Source organism: Perna viridis, chromosome 3 (genome assembly GCF_037379345.1).
Source record: "Perna viridis isolate PV_CMFRI_1.1 ecotype Kerala chromosome 3, ASM3737934v1, whole genome shotgun sequence".
NCBI classification, from domain to species: Eukaryota; Metazoa; Mollusca; class Bivalvia; order Mytilida; family Mytilidae; genus Perna; species Perna viridis.
Window position 1 is genome coordinate 55,371,967 of NC_142447.1, and position 20,539 is coordinate 55,392,505.

Below are 20,539 nucleotides of genomic sequence, written 5' to 3' on the forward strand. Positions count from 1 at the left end.
TACTAAGGAAAATCCCCTAGGAACACAAAAAGGACGACACATACACGAAGAACATCACAGAAAATTTTGAGTACACATAAAAAACAAACATCAAGAACTCCAATCAATAAAAACCGAATGTTAGTTAGTTCAGGTGCCATGGAAGGGGAAGCAATTCCTGTTTTCACTCATATACTTCAAGAAGACAACTTTTTGGGTCACTCAGGTAAACAATTATCTTAAAATTCAGGGTACAAATGTAGCAACAAATTTTCCGAACACTTATCCGATCCATAATCAAGTCAACTAAAATAGATATCACACCACCGGAGTAGCTGGAACCTCAATGATCTTAACTTGGTACATGCAATTCTAAAAAAATTGTGGGTAAAATCACAAGACTACAGCGCGCCACCTCTCCCATTACGATATAATTATATGGTGTTGATTACATAGTATTTGCATGCTATAGTGTCATAATCGGTAAAACAGTGGTCATATCACCACAAAGAATAATTTACAATCCTTACTCATTGTTTCAGAAGAAAATTAGTATTTTTTCTACCAAGGACTGATATGTTAAAAAGAATTTGGTAAGAAACCTTTTGATCCGCATTTCCTTATGCCCCTGATTCATGAGTCTGTTACGCAGATAGTTATGGTGTTCAAGGAAATCAGATTAGTTAGTAATTGCTCTTGCTTAGTGAATCAATTGTGAAATATAAATAACATATGCAGAAGATGAAGGTATATTGCTGCACAGGTAAGTTAATTTAAAGTCTTAAAAATTAAGTCGACCCTTTTATCATAAATTTTAGTACTGAAATAACCACTTTGGGCGAATTCAAGATGTTGGTCCAAAAGGAAGCTAAAATATCCGTTTGTGTAGTCTCCTTTATCACGAGCTCTGATGGATATATTGAAGGTAACGATTTACAAAAAAGAAAGTTTGTTTATGGACAATAAATAATCAATATATATGTATGTGCAACTTTTATATTTTTATTCTGTACCAGATTCTGAAGGACTTCAGTCTCGTATGAATACGAAAATACGTCGGCTAGGACAGGACCACAATTAGTGTTCATTGGAATCCTATCTTGTTGCTGAAAATAGCTCCACCAAATGTAACAGATATGTTATCAAAAAGGAAATCAAGAATGGTGCAAACCTGCTTTTCTGTGTAGCACTTTACCCTTCTTAGATGTTTGCGAAAAAAATATGTGGATTTGTAACCTAGAACAACATAATTTCTCGAATCACCAAACGCTTTGAGAGTACATCCTTTTGATCGAGATTTCAATTTATCATATGGCACGTAGTGTAAAGAGTTGCTAAGAAGTAAAAAATTTGAAGAGAACTTATTTCCAAAAAACTACGGGATTTAAGGTTTTCAAGTAAATCTAGAATTTTTAAATATCCACATATAATTAATGCCAATACAAGAGTAGGTGGTATTGCAGCTAGCTTGCTGTCCATCTTTTACCGCGGGCCCCGTGCAGGTCCGGGTGTTAAAAGAATAGGCCTGCAGCAGAGCTAAGCTTGTCGTATAAGGCGACTAAATAGTGCTCAGAAACCTAGCCGGTGGCTAAGCGCTCTGCCCACAGAGCAACTGGGATGTGTGCCCCAGGTGGTGGAATGGGGTACCTCTGGCGTGTTACATGCTGGGGTTGTCAGGCTATAATACGGAAAACCTGACCGCAAACCATAGTGGTGCACCGTGTTGGGAAAGATGCCACGTTCCGCGCACGTTAAAGAACCCTGCTGTGGTATTCGATAGGAGTAGGAACCTTTGCGCTCCGCCACAGGAGGCTAAATTGTCCGACCTTACCCATTCCCCCTTTTTCCAGTGGCAATCAAAATTTGTCGACCCTATTATCCTTGTGACCCATCCTTTTTTTTTCATTTCATGTTCATTTTATCATCCATTTCATGTTCATTGTCTGAATATAGCTGAAATATTGCTGCTCGGACGTTAAACCCCAACAAACAAACAAACAAAATCTTTTACCGCGGACAAAGTCTGTGTGAGGTGAATTGATATCACCTTCGCAGAGCAAGATATAGATCCAGCTATATAACTTTTTTGTATGGATTCTTATGAAGTTCGGGAGTCCAATACAGGTAAGGCAAGTCTTCACATTTTGTTTCGATGTTTAAAGAAAACATGAAGGACTTATGGTTGTTTCATCGTTGTCAAAAGTAGTACGTTTGTATGTGGCACTACCTGCATTGTTACTATGCCCAATTCTATGATAATTAAGGGAAAGAGCTTTTCAAACCAATACAATGTTGTTTGAAGCTTTGTCTACAGGGACGATAACATATTTGTCATGCAGTGAAGAAATGCATTCAAGTCCGTCGTGATCGTTGGATGCGGATTTGTGCCGTTTATCGACATAATTCCTGCGATTGAAAAATATCTTACATAACTTCCAAAAACAACCTAGAAACCTAGAAAAAATTTGCATTACTACATTGCGTTCTTTAAACCTACATCTTCAAATAGATGAGTAATGTGCTACGACGAAGTAGATGATTATGAACTTTTTGTATGAATGGAATAGGATATACACATCATTTTATCGTTATAAGCGATATAGTGAAGTGACAAAATTTTGCAACACACTTATTCCTGAGTTATACATATATATATATATATAGTATAAAAGAGTGGTAAGATTTGCAAAATTACTAACTCTCATTTAGAAGTTAAAAGAAACAAATTCTTTTCATTGAAAAGATCCACGAATTGCTTTAGATTATGCATTGTTTGTCATTATATCTGCAATGAAACGCATAAATTAGACCTTATATTACACATATTATGTGCGTTAGCATTATCAATATAAGACCTGTCATGATGCTCGCTAACATCAAGCGAAAGAGAAACACTACACATGGCAGATGTAGGGTAATAACAAAGTTACTGAAGTGATAAAATCTAGTGGAAAGGAATAACAAATGGGCATATCAGGGTAAAAAACTGGAAAGAAAATTGATTGATTGATTGTGAGGGTTTAACGTCCGAGCAGCAATATTTTAGCTATATTCAAACGATGAACATGAAATGGATGATAAAATGAACAAGAAATGATGATGAAAGGAAAGTAGGGATGGGACACAAGGATAATAGGGTCGAAAAATTTTGATTGCGACTAGAAAAAGGGAGGGATGGGTAAGGTCGGGTAATTTAGCCTTCTGTGGCGTAGCGCGAAGGTTCCTATTCCTATCGAATACCACAGCAGGATTCTGTATGTAGTACAATAAAGTTAGGTCATTTCTGAATATTTGGTCTCATTTTATTGAAATAAGGCTGTTTTGAGGCAGTCCGCACAGCAAACTCTTGTGTTTTGTCATAAAAAAGTGCATATTTTTTAAAATCCTTGGTGTGTAGATGTTCAAGTCATTTATACGTTATTTAGTGATTATTGTTATAAAATCCAGTAGCCATGGTAACATACTGAAAAAAATATTACTGAGTTTTAGTACAAATCAGGGGTGCCTTTCCAAAACTAACAGCCAATTACTGTTTTATAAAATATCAGGCACTTAGACACTACCACAGGATGAAAGCATGCATGGAGTAGTTGGAAAAAAGGTAAAAATAATAAGACCCTTTTCGATTCATTCTCTCACAATTTTAGTTCCAAAAGTTCGTGCGAAATAAGGTATTTTAAAAATCAGCCATCTGATGCTGAGGAGAGAACCTAATGCGGCAGGGGACTGAAACGTTCCGGATACCATTCTTCCCTTAAATTACACCTGTTTACCATTACATATATTACATCTATACATATGTATAAATGCTTAACTACATTTAAACAATAAATCCACCAAATTTCAACTTTTAATTTTAAGTTTTACAAAATTTGACCGGGGTAACTTGGTGTGCGAAACAGTGCGCCTTAATGTAACTGTATAGTGCACTCTTAACGTCCGGGATACGTGACATCTTTCTCGACACGGTGCACCACTATGGTTTGCAGTCAGGTTTCCCGTATTATAGCCTGCCAACCCCAGCATGTAACACACCAGGCGTACCCCATTCCACCACCTGGGGCACACATCCGTTGCTCTGTGGGCAGAGCGCCTAGCCCCCGGCTAGGTTTCTGAGCACTATTTTGTCGCCTTTTACGACAAGTTTAGCATTGCTGCAGGCCTATTCTTTTGACACCCGGACCTGCACGGAGCGAACGAAAATTGAAAACTACCGCAATGGTCATGGCTTCGTACAGACATTTCATAATGAAAAGTGCTATTAAACATACAGGACTTTTTTTTATCATAAACAGATACTTTATATTAGTCTATCATGTGGGAGAGTGATCAATGGAACCAAGATTCTAGCGCGACAACAAAAGAATGTAATCCAGGTACAAAGACCAGATATGGATAAATGACATACACAATAAAAACATAAAATAACCAAAATAATACATACAAAGTATAAAAAGTAAATGAGCTACTCGGACTCCACTAAAAACTAGGACCAGGTAGTACACCGGTAGGGTAAGCTTCCTCTGCTTTTCTAGAAACACCTGTCGAGTTGTTTGTAAAAAGTCAAGTCCGGGGTAGATAAAAGAGCAAAGAAAACTAACCACACATTGAACAAATCAATTTCATGGTGCAGATGGATACACCGTAGCGATTTAAAAGTTCATGATGACGCCCATAAAACTTCTGTAGTAATGACTTCAATCTTGTTTCAACATAACCCTGTTCCAGAAGCCCAATTATAAGAAGTCAAGCGCGATACAAAAAAGTATGCGTAGTTAGGGCAAGCCCTGGCACAACGTATGATTGTGATATGAAAACTCCATACGTAGGTGCGGAAGGAATGTTGCCACAGATGAAGGGAAAGTTGATAATACGGAATGAAAAGTCATTGCTTTTGTCGTATAATTTGGTCAATAATTTCCTTTAACCATCACTCTCTAAGTATGGGCCAAGTTATGAGGCTGTCTTCACAATATCAAGTAGATGCGATGTATAGGTAATCTATCGGCTACATACCCTTTTAATTTGGTATTTACAAAAATGTTCTAACACCAAATCTAAATGGAATAATGCGTGCGTCTTCGTAAATAAGTAAAATGTGGAACATGTTTTGTTTTCTACGGAAGACGTACTGATGATTACAGGCATGCGGATCTTCAAAAAAGAATATGGTTTAAAATTGGACTATGTTGCATCTTTGAATGATGTTGTATATATGAATTAAGTAGTGTGTATTAAAACATCGTAAATGAGTTATTCCTAACATTACAACCATATTTTTGTTTCTTAAAGGGATTGAATTTCATCCAATGACAACGACTGCATTACATGTACCATTTTCTAAAATAGACAAATTTAAATGTTTCTAAATTGACACTTTTCATGACATATCAGACTGCTACCAATATATATTTCTAGTAAAGCAATAATAATGCTTCACTAAAATACTGTAGTACTTAAAATGATATTGCCCAAAAAGCAATCATTCTATTTCGATTTCATTTGCATGAAATATATTTATGTTAAATTAAATTCATTTGTTGCATTTTTGCAAATAAAACAATTGTTCAGACTTATTTGTAATTAAACATCATAATATTAAAACGGTATGCTCAAAATGATATCTTACCAAACCTTTTGCTTAAACAATAAATTCTTTATATGAAATAACTGTTGTTTCGTCTGTATAATTAGGCGAAATACGTAATCAATATGGCGGAAACATTTACTGTATCTTGTTTTAAATGAATTATTGTACTTGTGTACTATGTAGTTTAAAAGGAATATATTTCTATTCTGTCTGAGTTTAATTCAATTCTTCTATTGTTGCAATGAATTGGTTGATATTCTTGAATACAAAAAATACCAATTTATATATTGTAAATTTCGATATGCTGTACACGTATTTCAAGGTTCAAGGAGTAACCTCTCATCAACAGCACTAAAAGCAAATATGTAGGAATATCATAATCAAAATATTAGTCGTATACAAGAAGTACTCATAACCAAAACTATCGAAAGAGGAAGCCAAATCCATCACCGAGAGGTTCTACCGTATGCAATACAAAGAACGAAGCTTGCAAAGATTGAATTAATGTTATGTTCTAAATAAAACAGAATTGTTCCATTTATCGAAAATATAAATCGGTTACAAGAAGTCTAGTAATATTGCAATCGATGCCTAACCAGGTATTACAAGAACATTTTTCAAGTTCAACATTAACTTCAAAATGAATGAATTTTGCAATGACTTATCCTTTACGGTAGGGTGCAATGAATTGTTATTAGCCTTTTAGGTAAGTGGATAGTTTTATTTAGTACATATTTAAGATATGTGGATAGTTTTATTTAGTATTTGAGGTAAGTGGGTAGTTTTATTTTGTCCTTGAAGTATGCGAATAGTTTTATTTAGTTCTAGGGGTATGTCAATAGTTTTATTTAGTCCTTGGGGTATGTGAATAGTTTAATTTAGTCTTTAAGGTTTGTGTATAGTTTTATTAATTAACACATGGTTTTAAATACATTGTTTATAGGATTTTAACTTGACAAGACGCAAAGTAAAATATAACTGTTCATCTTATACAGTAAGCCAACACCGGCTATTGACTATATGTACTCTTGATAAATAGACCCATAGAGTGATTAGAACTTTGGAATCTTAAAATAGTATATTCAAACTGCTTAATTAATATGTTTCAATTGGGAACGTACTTTGCTGTACAAAATACTTTACACCGTAAAAATTTATTTGAACATCTTTTTTTCTTTACTTAACTTGTACTTTCATATTATCTGAAGTCAGAAATTTTATTAAATATTTTACTTCCGTGTTGTTAGTAGTTAATATTGATATTTCTTTAGTGTTTTGTGTGCTGTCTGTTTTTCCTTTATTTTTAGTTTTTATATTTTTATTTTGAATGCAGATTCTCTCTGTTCCCTGTTTGCACAGTTTCCAATGGGAATTTGACGATATTGTTTGCATGCTTCGTTATTTTCTACCGATGTTAATCAGTTCTTTTAAATTCAAAAAAATAAATGGCAGTATTTACAATTTAAAGTCATCATCCATTTTTATCGTAATTATATGAAAAATAGATTGTTAGTGAACATATTATAAATAATAAATAAATAAAATGTACACATGCTTATTGAAATAATGTTAATTTCTATTTATGTTTTTATGGTTTGGTCATCAATTTAATCAATGCTTTGTGATCTTACACTCACAATGTTTCTCAGAAAAACAGGGTTCTTTTTTTTTTATAAATTTTTCGTTCCATACAGAATATTAGGAAATTGATTTTTGATTCTGGCTTTACCATGGGGTATCCCAGGGCGAGCATGAGATACCCCGTGAGAAAGCCAGTATCATAAACCGATATTGCCTAATATACTATTTATCAGTAGTGATAGGTACATGTAACATTTTATTTTTTTTTTGTGTGTTAGCAAAAAGTAATGTTACCTTTCAAATGGCTTATTTTGTCGGATTAATCCAATAGCGTTGTCCATTTTGTTAGAAAAGGTATACAATAATCAGTATAGTTCAGACAAGAAATCGCTACATTCACGGGATCATCTAAATGATCGTTATAAACGGCACTCAAATGCCCTTTAGCAGAATATTGTTTTTACATGTGCCGCCAGGGGGAGAATGTTGACAGATTTTATCACCTGTAGATGTACATTGTATGTATTTTGCTTGTTTGTTACAGGAATTTTTTAACCCATTTCTAGATCATACTAAAAGTACGTAAGATTTATACATAAAATGTAAATATTTCTTGTTTTGAATTTTGGCATAAAATAATCTGAAAGAACAGAAAGTGAACTTCTTATCATTAGAAATAAATTATGTGCCAAAATTTTATTACATTTTATGCGAGCGTCCGAAAACAAGAAAATACTACTTAAAAATAGTTCTATGGTATTCAAAAACATGAAATCAGAAATTCATCAATAGAAATAACATACCCTAACTTCGCGATAATTCCTTTGTTAAAGCATTCATGAGTTCGAAAAAGTCAGAAAAAACAGTAAAAAAATTCCCTTTCTATTAATAAAGACTAATGACTCAAAATGTAAAACTTCACTGTAAGTCGGAAGGGAGTTCGTATCAATACACCGAAACTATTCAAAAGACGGGCGCATGTGTTAACTTTTCTGTACCATGCATTGAAGTATACCTCGTAAAACAAGGACTGTTTTGGACTTGGGTATGCAGCATTTTAAATAATCTTTGTCAAACAATTGATCACCGTGTACAGAAAGCAAAACATTAAAATACTTTAAATAGTATATGTATATACAGAAATACTAGCTATATGCGAATTAATGGCTGTAAATATGTATTAGTTTTGAGATAATTGAATTCTTTTATCGATAAGTGTAAGAGTACAAATATTCTTCATCATCACATTAAGACAATAACAACGTCTGATGTTTATTCAACTTCTTATCATTTTCCTTACTTTAAGCAGCAACATCTTGAGGGCGTGCGGCAGTTTCCAAACTGAGGTACATTTGTGAGATCTATCATAAACCTGCACGACGCATTTCCTGAGAATCTTACTATCCATTGATTGATAATATTGTCACGTGATGAACCTCAAATGGACCATCCAGATGACAAACAAACTTAGAGAGAATGATACGCATTTGTTACTCCATTCACAGAATAAATTCGAAGCGAAGGACCCCGTTCTTAGACCTGGAAAATATATATATATATAGTATTGAAAGTTTGAAAAACAATGTAGTGTGCTAATAGTTGGGAATGTTTTAATCTAAGCCCTAAATACATGATCAGTACTACATAAACGTTCTTTGCAAGTAGTTGATTATCGTTTTTATATCATAAAGGAGTTATTTGCCCCCCCCTTATTTTAAAAATTAACAATCAAATTTCTTCTTTCACACAAGAAAACATCATCCGAATTTGTACACGATATAATACATTTTATTAAACTATTCCTCAAGATCTGTGGACGTCACAGAAAATTCTTTTAATCCCATTTTCCATCTATCGTAAAAACCAAAACCTGTGACGAAACCTTTTCCCTCCAGTCAGGAAAAAAAAACAAGAACTAAGTCTTCAACAAACATTATATTTGTTTATGTTACCCACTGTATCTTAATGACGTGCGCAAAATATGTTTAGACTATATAAATGATTAGCAAAATAATCACATATTTTGTAAAAAAAACAAAACAACCCACACAATATCAATTGATTGAATAAAAGTAATTGACAACTCCACTGTTGTCTAAATACCACCAGGATATCTATGATGTTTCTTTTTTGTTCATGAGAAAACATGACAACATGCATAGATCTAATACAAAAGCATAGAAATAATTACAACAGCTGCCCCATTATACATCATATAGAAAAAGTTGGCATCTTCATGGTTCAGTCTGGAGTCGAGGTTTCAGTACACGATCATAAATGATAACATTCTTTACCTGTTAATTGTCTTGAACTAGAAATATTGTTGAAAATATCATTCATCTTCCCTTAGAAGAACTTTTCAAAGAGAGAAAAGTCTATTGTTTTTAGGCGAGAGTTACTTTGATACGAATAATTAATGTGGTGTTTATTTTTTGGAGAAGAATTCGTATGAATGCATATTTAAGACTGACCTTGCACAAATAACATACGACAAAGAACACAAGGGCAGTCAATAATTGTTATATTGAGGAGTGAATGGAAAACGTAAACGTATCAGCTAATCGTTGAAGTAGTTTGAACAGTTAAGATGTAATCGTGATAATTTTAACAAGCATAATTAAAAATGTGAAAAATACCTTCTGAAGGGGTTTCATCTCCTGCAATAAAAATACAATAGGTGAAATGTCTGTCACTATTTATAAAAAAATCCTTGGAAAAATAAGATGCCATTCATATGATGACTGTACAGATAAACAAAATATATATCTAATGATTGAAATGATGAATTATATTTTGGCTTTTAATAGGCAAACCGTTTAAAAGAATAACATATCATCTAAAGTAAACCTATAAAGGCTTAAAAGAACAAGAGGTTCCCAGGTACCTGAATCGCTCAAAGGTTTCTTTCTATCTATCATAGTTTTCAAGATATTGGCTGAAAATTGTAAAAAAAATCAAACAAAAAAAAAAATAAATAAAATAAAAAATAAAATAAAATAAAATAAAATAGAATAAAAAATAAAATAAAATAAAATAAAATAAAATAAAATAAAAACACAAAACAAAACCAAAACAAACGTCATTTTCCTCTTTCAATGGCAATAACTCTTACAAGGAGTCGTCTGATAAGTTTGATCCCCACTTATGTAGACTTGTGTAGGCCTTATAATAAGGAGCATTTTCAGCTATTGAAAGAGTTTGGCTAAACCCAACGGTTTTGGAGATATAATATACAAAACTGCTATCTGACCCCAATAAGCTATTTTTAGTGATGGCAGCCATGTTTTTCGACAGATCAAAAATCCCCATATCAATTTGATGCAGTATAACCCAAGGAACATTCTTACTTACCAAGTTTGGTTCGAATTGGTCAAGTATGTCAGAGGAGAAGGTTTTGGAAAGAAATAACATAAAAAAATAGTAAATAAAAGTCGGAAAGGGCATAAACTCCAACATGGTTTAACACATCAAACGTAAATTGGACCGCAGATCTCATCATGCTGAACACTTTTACCTACCAACCTGGCTAAACCTAATGGTTTTGGAGTGACAGCGGCCACGTTTTTGTTGGATAAAAAATCCCCACATCAGTTCTATGCAGGATACCTTAAGGAACATTCATACCAAGTTTGGTACCAATTGGTCGAGTAGTGTCAGATGAAAAGAGTTTTGAAAAAATTACTAACGACGACAAACAACAAATAATGGCAATATCTCACATGGCCTTTGGCCAGGTGAGCTAAAAATTGACTATTTTTCATGTCATCGTTTTTAGTATCTCATTAACAGACACGTTTGGAAACAAAGGGAATGTCCAATAAGATAACAACACAAATCTTAAAGTAACTGACTGAAATTATTAGGTGAAATTATATAATCTATACGGCATGAAAACGAATAAACAAGAAACGAACAATTTTTATCGCCACAGAAATAAAACGACGAAAACCCCAAACACCACTTAGAAGAAAATTGAAAAATCAAGTGTACTTACCTCTTTTGATATGACTTGACTTTTCTTCTGAAAGAGAATAAAACAATTAATACTTTTTCATTTTTCAATGAACAAAAGTACGATTTTTCCGAAACTAATCCAGGATATTGCCGTAAAAAATTTGTAATACGCTTATATGTATGTTACTGATAATTAAAGTGACATGAATAAATGGTAGTTTTTTTCGAGTTTGAAATTCAAATTTACGGTGAATTATTGATCTTATAAAATACCTATAGAAGTTGTCTGATACCTGTACAATAACTGTACATAACTTGTCACTGCATACACATACCATCTAATATGTGAATATCAATTCTAGAAGTTTTTGAGTCAGGACCACGACACACATATGTGCCTTTATCCGCCATTCTAGAACGTCGTATTTCTAACGTACTGTACAAAGTCCTTCTGTCATTGTCATTGAAAATTCTAACACGTGGCATACTTCGATGATTAACTTTATGCCCATTGATGAACCAGTCTACTTCGTCTGGTGCATAATCATCTCCTGTGGCATTGCAAGTGAGAATAATATTATGTCCTTTACTGACGAAAGATTTTCCTGACAGAAGGACACCTGAAATATATACATTAATTACTTTCCAACAAAAAGTTCAACTATAATGTTAATCTCATTTATAAAAATAATATTGGTAATTATGCAAATATTAATTTTTAATTTTTTTATCAACTGGTACTTATAATATATTCATTTAGCGGATTGCATAGTCACAAAGAATATCTTAACATTATATCGTAACACTACAAAAACAACAGTATTAATCATGTAGCTTGTTAAATATCGACACCATTTCAATATAATCATGTATTAATTCGTATTTAAAAATAACAATTGATTTTACCTTTCAGTACACCTGTCTTTGGGTTGGCTTTCTTCGTGTCTTTTTTTCGTGTTTTACCTGGTAATAAAGGTACGTTGCTTTAGTATCGAATATTTACTTAATAAAAAAAGATGGTACACCTAGATACAAATATATAGATCTTGGTAGAGATTCCTCATAATTCCAAATCATCTTCCAAATATACAGAGGAAGATGTTTACAAAATGCTGGAATGAGGCTGACTTTATAGCTGATTTGATCAGAAAGAAGGAATATCGTTTGACTAGATTCCAATCTCAGTTTCCGCTATATAGATGACGTATCATCTTTAAACAATCCTAATTTCGGGGATTTGATACATCGCATCTACCCAAAAGAACTTTAGATAACGGATACTACAGATACTGTGAAGTCAGCCTCATATCTTGACCTACACTTAGAAATCGATGGTAAAGGAAAACTATTGACCAAACTTTACGACAAACGTGATGACTTTTCATTCAGAATTGTCAACTTTCCTTTCATCTGTGGCAACATCCCTTCGGCTCCTGCGTATGGCAGAGCTTGTCGAAACTACGCAGACTTTTTGTATCGCGCTAAAAGTCTAACAAACAGGCTTCTGGAACAGGGTTATGTTAACATCACTACAGAAGTTTTATGGTCGTCATCATGAACTCGTGGATCGTTATGATGTATCCATCAGCACCATGAAAACTGATTTATTCAACGGGTCATGGTTTGCCTTTCTTCGTTTATCTACCCCGGACTTGACGTTTTATGAGCAACTCGGCGGGTGTTTCTAGAAAAGCAGAGGACGCTTACCCTACCGGTGCACCTGGTCCATGCTCCCAGTTTTTAGTGGAGTCCGAGTTGCTCATTTACTTTTGTTACTTTGTATGTATGATTTTAGTTACTTTATGTTCTTTGTTGTGTGTGTTTGTTTTCCATGTCTGGTCTTTGTCCCTGGATTACCGCTATAACCTTGGTTCTCTTGATTACTCTTTAATATATATAAAATTAGACCCAGCTTGTTCTACAAATCATGAACATAAATCAAAGCAGGGATATAAACTCGGTATATATGTCAGATTCCTGGGTAGCTTAAAGTATTCCTTGTGGTTGTAAAACTACATTATACAGTATAATCTACAGGAGAAAAATATGCCAGGTAAAACCTTTGATATGGAATAAGATCAGCTAGATGTGTTACAAAATTACCGAACCCTAATCCTATTACTTCAAGTCGAAAACAAAACTGGCAAAATAAATATAGAAAGTAAGTATCATAATTTTGTGAATAGTCAATTTATTGTTTGAAAAATTCAAGCAGATGTGAAAAGTCACAAACGATGTGCGTATTTGACGTTGATAACATAAACCGAACTGGAAAAGATACAATCACAAAATAAGAAAACAAGTTGAATAATTACCAATGACCCTAAGAACAACATGTGTCCTGTATTTCTTCCTGGAGCTAATAGCACACTCATAAACGCCATCATCACTTGGTTGTACATCCTTAATGATTAAATTCCATTCGTCATTTTGTTCAATCCTTCTCAGAGAAATGCGATCGTCTGGGGAATAGACGAAGTCACCAATAGTAAGAGGGTTTGGCTCTGACATCCGTCTCCAAACTAACTGCAACAATTCAAAAACATAGAATATCTCCATTCCGAATCTATTAAAACCACACGCTGTTTTTAAAGGTATATGAAATGATTAGTTTACGGCGCCTTTCTTGTATTATAAATCATTTCACAAGGATTTTATATATAATAATTATGTATGAAGTTTTCTTGTATCATTCAAATACATGCCCAAAGGTCTCAAGGTGGTTGATGATCGTTTTCAAAATTACAACCGCACATGTCGGCTAATCCAATGTCACACAAAGCAAAAGCTAAACCATAATATAACTTCTATTCAAGGGTGAATAGTGCAATCATATTGACAAATCAAAATCATAAGGAAAAGTGTGATGTGCTGGTCAATATAACCTAATTTCAGTTTTCACGTTCTGGAAAGTTTAAGAAAACAAATCTTTTTAACAATACTTTGGTAGCAATGCATCTTTTTATTAAAAAAAATCTATGAAAACTTTTCCTTATTTGATTCATCCTCCATGAAATATTATGTAGGGTCCGTATTGAATTTGTTTTACTGAAAATCCATTTAAGATTTTTATGCTGGCATTTATGTTTTAATCTATAGAACAAAAACGTATAAACTTTTCTTGCTTTTGTTCTAGGATAATTATTTTTTCTGTCTCAAATGTCATTATATAGAACAATTACTCTTATCTTCATGATTATTTTTTTACATTAAATAGTAATGTTTAACAACATTATCATGCTTCTTAAAAAAGTGCTAACTACTGTAGAAAAGAATAATTAAACACCATCAAATACAGAATAGCAAAATCAAACAACTATTGGAATACCGATTCATTTAATACAAAAAAAAAGATAAAGTAAAAAGCGATTGGTTCCACAAATATTTGATAAAGCCGTACTATAACATGAATCGAGAAGGTTGTGTATTTCAAGTCTAATATCATGAAACAACATGTTATGATAATATTTCAACTATTGGCTTGTCTATTTTGATTTGAATCACAGATTGATTAAGACTCAGTCGGACTATAAAATATTCTTTTGTCTCCCCCATTACTAGAAAAAACAAGTCTTATTGATTGTATTTTCTGTCTGATTTATTCTGAGAAATTGAATATTTATCCTTGTGGGGCTCATTGGAATTGACAGACATAAAAGCTCATAGATGTATACATGGAGTCCTAATGGTTACGATGCAGGTAACAGCCTGTGCATTCGAATGAAATACAGTTTTTTTTATATCTGAGATATTTAAACAATCATTTAATCAATTAAAATGTAAGAATACCAAAGGAAGACTAAACATAATTTGCTGATTCAAGTAGTACGGTACCACCAATACCACAGAGCGTAAAACGCAGGCGGTTGTAGGTATCTCTCCAGAATATCAGACGAGAAATAAGGTTTTAACTACACTCTAATGAAATGTTTATTACATATGCGATCTTTTTTATATTTGAAAATGGTTTCCAATAGACCGGTTGGTCTAATAACAAAAAAGTAATGTGCGTCTAGAAAAGTCAGACCGATATGTCTCATGATAATAAAAATAACCAATTGCAGACTATCAAAAAATCATGAGACATAAACAAGTTTTGTTGACTAAGTATAAAAACTCTAAAATGGTAACGATTAATAAATTAATGATGAATTCGGTTGTCAGCTACCTGCAATGGCTGTCTGGATGTTTTACACTGAAGTAACTTTATATGATTGGTATTTTTGTATTCAGTACTAGAAGGAAACCTAAGTTATTTTCTTATCAGGAAGCGTCAAAGTTTCCACTTTATTTCAACTTACCAATTACCGGAACATTCAAACCGGAAAAACAATTCATGGTACAATGGATTGTTTACACAGAGGTGAACAGACATATGATAGAATCTATCACTCTGACAGCTCTATAACATTTACAATCTGATGACCAATAGAGAGCCTTCCAGTTAACTCAACCTCGTGTTTCACTTGACGCCGTCTAACATTTAATCCAATTTGTGTTCGTTATTGTAATTACATAAGCCTCAACGAATTTAGTATATGATTAACATATTATTACTGTCATTCCAATGTGGCATCAGTGGCCGTAAATGACAAACAATTTAATTTTAAACATGTTATCTTTCTTATATCACACTTTCAGGGGGAAATCTCAGCCTATTACTGTTCGTTTGCTGATATATAAGGCGTTAATAAGATACTATTATTCATTTAATTTGAGACAGATGTTGGCTTTTGTAAATATGTCTTCCTATGTTCCAAAAAGTAAAATAAGTAATGAAGTAAATTACGAACTGGTTCAAGGATGTATTCTACGTAAGTCTTGGGCAATTGGGTGAATAAATATAAGACTTTGAAAAATGTGTATAGTGCTAGATGCCAAATTTTAGTGTTTCAGATTAAATGATCAATTATTAACGTTAAAAAACCACAAAGTCTATATATAATGTATTTGAATAGTAAAAAAGTAACAAATAATAACTTACAAACCTGGTACGTAGTCTCTTTACAGCACAAAGTAAAGTAGCAATAACTTACAAACCGTGTCTGCAATCCCTTTACAGCACAGCGTAAAGTAGCAGTTTCACCAGCATAAAAAGAAACGTTGTTTTCTCTTGTTTCAAATATAGGAATATCCTCCTCCAGTTCACTTGCTAGTAGAGCTACAATGGTAAACTAGGTCATCTTAAAAGTACAATAATGAAATGACTACAGCTCTTGTATGGTATACACTTCCCAATAATACCATATACTATCCCCCATTCCCCATTGCCCCCATCCCTATCCCCATTCCCCATCCCCCATACAATACCAATTGCGTATTTCTTATCACATATTTACATTATCAAATTATATTTTATATTTTTTTAATTCTTCAACATTTTATCTGATGTTTTGAATTAAATTCATTATTTTTCTTCATATCAATAATTATTTTAGAAGTAATTTCCCAATCCCCCATACACCATCCTCACCCCCCCCCCCCCCACCCACCCATTCCTCATTCCCCATCCCCCATATATCATAGAATGGGAAGCTTTCTCCATACAAGTACTGTACATGCTAAATCTTTTTTTTAAAAGACTATAATTTGGTGAATTATGATGAAACATTATCATGGTACATGAATATTCAGTTTATTAAAAAAACATAAACACTTAGATGTTTAACTTACAATTTCTGTTACAATATAGACATAAATTCAATCATCTTAAGATAAGTGTGATTAGACAGTTAAATAGCTTTGAAAAATTGAAATACGCACCGCCTACTCTATTAGTTTAAAAATGTCTACTTACAAATAACTACTGACAAGAATGTAAGAGCTTCCAGGACGCTATACTGTAGTGACAACACTATAGATAGTTTATACAAGCGTCTACATCGCACCATCATCTACATTATTCTGTCATAAGTTGCTTCATAATCTGTGATTATAAAAGAGAACAGATGATTTTTGATGTAAACGTAGCAAAAATAGTTTTCGAACAAAGGCAGTATTTAGTTCAGTAAATTTAAAACTGCATGCAAACATAGACAGAAATTGTTTTTTTACCCAATAACAACAATTTTTCTTACACGTTTTCTCTTTCAAATGTTCTTCCAATAAAGATACGAAAATAAATTTTGAGTAAAACACGACTACTTTCCAATCGATGTACCAGCGTGCCTATTCTTATGAAATGGCAATACATTTATTATAACTGTCTCGCAGCATCAGCTTGGAAATTATTTTCGTGTCAAAAATTAATCTACGGTTCAGAATATGATTCTTTTATTAATGCTTACTGTCAATGTTGGCTTTTGTAATTTCATTTTTGAGACAAACATAGGCTCTAAATTACTCTGTAGTCAATATAGACATCACAAGATTTCTCTATCAATATCACAAAATAGGGATAGTTTCATTGTCTTAAACTGAGCTTTATTGTTACAAATGTTATATGACTCAGCATGAAAGAGTTTGAATAATGTATTTATAACACACGCTTAATACCTTCGAAAATGCTCAATTAAATTTGGATCTTTATTTTCAGAACCGAAAAATATCAAGCATTTTCAATATCTTGAAATATATATATATATACTGTAAAGAATAAAGAATGTTATTCAAAAATTTGGAAGATGAAGCTGCACAATATGAAAATATAAGAGATACATTTTAAATGGATCTTCAGCAAGGGTAAAGCATATACTTCTATAAGAGAAATTGTCATTCTTCTTCTTCTTCTTCTTCTTCTTCTTCTTCTTATTATTATTATTATTATTATTATTATTATCTAATTTGTTACATTGGTCTGTTTTAATAATTGCGTTACAATAAAGGTAGATTTTTTAAAAATCAATGAAGAATACCTACAGACAAGTAATTTCCTTTTATTGTGAGCTTTATATTCACTGTCTAAAGAAAATTTGAGCAATAAAACATTAAATAAGACCACATCGCATTACAAGTTCAAGTTAAGTACATACAGTTACACGACTATAAGCGAATTTTCGAAACTTAATCTGGTTTTGTACACGAATTTTTAAACATAGCTATCAGTGCTCATAACAAATGACACATATAATACAACATAAAGTTAAAAAACAAATTTAGTTTTTTATTAATCCATCTTGATATATTTATATTTAAAAGTATGTATACACGTATTGTACTTACATTTTGATAGATTTTAAACAACAGCTGCTGTGTTTTCGAGATTACTCCTTCTTCTTTATATAATATCCTCAACTACAATGGCATTGTGATAAACACGTAAAAATTTGTCTAGATAAATTGATAACAAGTTGGTACAGTTATGACAATAAAAGGCACTTATAACTGAATTCCATTTTCTGAGATTAAATCTCCACATCACAAAACAAAGGCATATTTTAAAATTTTCCGTTTCATTCCAGTTTAAATATTTAATACATTCCATTAGACTTTAAGACTTTAAATATCTTGTAAATCTTTGTACTAAATATCTGATAATGATATCCATTTGTTTTTTGGCTTCTCACTGTTTTCGGCTAAATATTTTATAAGCTACTCTGTTAAGACAGTATCCTTCAATGAATTGATATAAATCTTCAAACAACTACTCACTTGTATTTGCATTTTTCAATATCATGATTCTGATATAACATTTCTTACTTTTCTTGGTTGTGATTTCACTGAACATTCTCTTCTGAAGGCAGTTTTAAATAACTGCAATTTTATCTAATTTGTTTGGTTATCGAAGCAGTCTGAATGGAAAAATGATTTGACGGCTTCAAATAACTATTGGTTTCTATAAAAGAAAGACGGCCATGTGCTAGTTAAGACAAATATCTTCAATCAATGTTGTATACGCCTGTCTCGCGTCATACTATTCTGGATACCTTATTATCATGAAAAAAGTATTCAGTTTTATTTATATAGGTTTCAATTGTAATTCAAAAGTGAGTAAATTGTAAAAAGACCGAGTACTATCGGAACCTATTGTAAAAAGACCGAACACTATCGGAACCTTTCTTACAACTATTTCATTATTAAACTTGCTTAAACAACTTAAATTGTATGTAGTAAAACATTGCATAAAGATGATAGTTATCTTATGTTATGTTCATTAGTTGCTATGTTCTTCTAAACCTTTTTTAATTCCTAAGTTTGTGGATTACCGCGGAGCAGGAGTGTGAAAGTTGAGTTCAAGAAAATAAATTTCTTGCTTATTTCAGTTTTCACTAAGGTTTTCACTGAGGTTGCCGACTATTTTAATGTACATTTCTTACCTATTTCAGTTTTTACTAAGGTTGCCGACAACTTTTATGTATTTCGTGATGTTTTATTCGTTCTTTTTTACATTGACTTTGATTTTATCATTCAATACTCAATAACGACACTGTTAAAGAATAAATAAAACAAACAATCCGCTTGAATTTAGGAGAAATTAAATTTTGGAACAAGCAAAATTTATGATAAATCAATAACTGACCATTCCATTTGACTATACATATGAGAGAGACTTTGCTACATAGCCTGTTATGGAAAGTCTAAAAAACGGTATAAGATTATATAATACTTTTAAGACATTATATGTCCGTTTCCATTTTTAAATTGTGTCAGTTCATAAAATGTTATATGGACCGGCTGGAAATTATATTGGACCGGTAAGCGTGGCTTATTTTCATTGACAGTCTCGTTCCGATTCGATTTCGTTATTTGATTTTCAATCAAAACAAAAATGTCATCTGGCAGATTTGCTTCGTTAGACGAAGACGCATTGAAGGCTATACAAGAGTAAAAAATTGCAAAATTTGCAATAGCACAACTACAAAAGACAAAATTGGCTTGCATGTTGTAGAAAAAAATGATATCTTCATCATCACACAGTACAGATGAGTACCTTTCTGAATTAAGCTTGTTAACTGGAAAAGTTTAATATAGCAAATATAGATGCGCTTTGGTCCATTTATTTTTTTGGGACGACATACCAGTCCATATAATGTCATATGATGCTCCGTACAATTAACTATTTGCTAAATAATGATTGTTTAAGCACATGGCGTCACGATCCGAACCGTTTTTGATTTATTAAATATAGCATGACGCTGAGGGTCATATGGCAATATATGGACAGGACGGTTGCCCCAAAAATATTATATGGACCGTAACGTAGCTGAGGTCCATTGAATTATTTGGGGCAACCAACCGATCCGTAAATTGGGATTCGACCCGTAATTACTTGCACTATTTTCTATATTATATTTTTTATATTTATATTGCTTATTTGGATCATATGTTGCTACAAGATTGAAGTCATCACTACAGAAGTTTTATGGTCGTCATCATGAACTCGTGGATCGTTATGGTGTATCCATCAGCACCATGAAAACTGATTTATTCACCTGGTCCATGCTCCCAGTTTTTAGTGGAGTCCGAGTTGCTCATTTACTTTTGTTACTTTGTATG

The 20,539-nt window shown here is 32.6% G+C and overlaps 1 protein-coding gene and 1 long non-coding RNA gene across 6 annotated transcripts; one reads left to right on the plus strand and one right to left on the minus strand.

Annotated features, from left to right (window-relative positions):
• Positions 1-650: 650 nt before the first annotated feature.
• Positions 651-8,587, plus strand: LOC148622972 (uncharacterized). The gene is made up of 3 exons (XR_015920741.1): positions 651-742; positions 6,247-6,275; positions 8,457-8,587. It is a non-coding gene; the product is annotated as an uncharacterized LOC148622972 (long non-coding RNA).
• On the minus strand, positions 8,264-18,905 carry LOC148622973 (zwei Ig domain protein zig-8-like). Of its 5 annotated transcripts, none has more exons than XM_088573369.1 (10): positions 18,743-18,903; positions 18,266-18,337; positions 16,902-17,030; positions 16,141-16,265; positions 13,420-13,630; positions 12,011-12,067; positions 11,440-11,724; positions 11,145-11,171; positions 9,787-9,807; positions 8,264-8,689 (listed from the first exon to the last, which is right to left on the minus strand). In XM_088573369.1, exons 3-10 carry the CDS (start codon positions 16,996-16,998, stop codon positions 8,574-8,576), a joined length of 939 nt encoding a protein of 312 aa, XP_088429495.1. In that variant the 5' UTR covers positions 16,999-17,030; positions 18,266-18,337; positions 18,743-18,903; the 3' UTR covers positions 8,264-8,573. The 5 variants fall into 5 exon arrangements, with proteins under 5 accessions (XP_088429495.1, XP_088429494.1, XP_088429496.1 ...); XM_088573368.1 differs by having other exon boundaries at positions 18,695-18,903; XM_088573370.1 differs by having other exon boundaries at positions 11,145-11,168; positions 18,266-18,905.
• Between the last annotated feature and the right edge of the window lie 1,634 nt (positions 18,906-20,539).

Bases quoted from the DNA above. Each gene is read 5' to 3' on its own strand.
- LOC148622973 (XM_088573369.1), bottom strand. From the start codon at position 16,998: ATGATGGTGCGATGTAGACGCTTGTATAAACTATCTATAGTGTTGTCA. The intron at 11,172-11,439 runs GTATGTGTATGC...ATTCTCTTTCAG, and splicing joins TGATATTCACATATTAGATG to AAGAAAAGTCAAGTCATATC. The intron at 8,690-9,786 runs GTATTTTTCACA...TATATTTTCCAG, and splicing joins AGATGAAACCCCTTCAGAAG to GTCTAAGAACGGGGTCCTTC.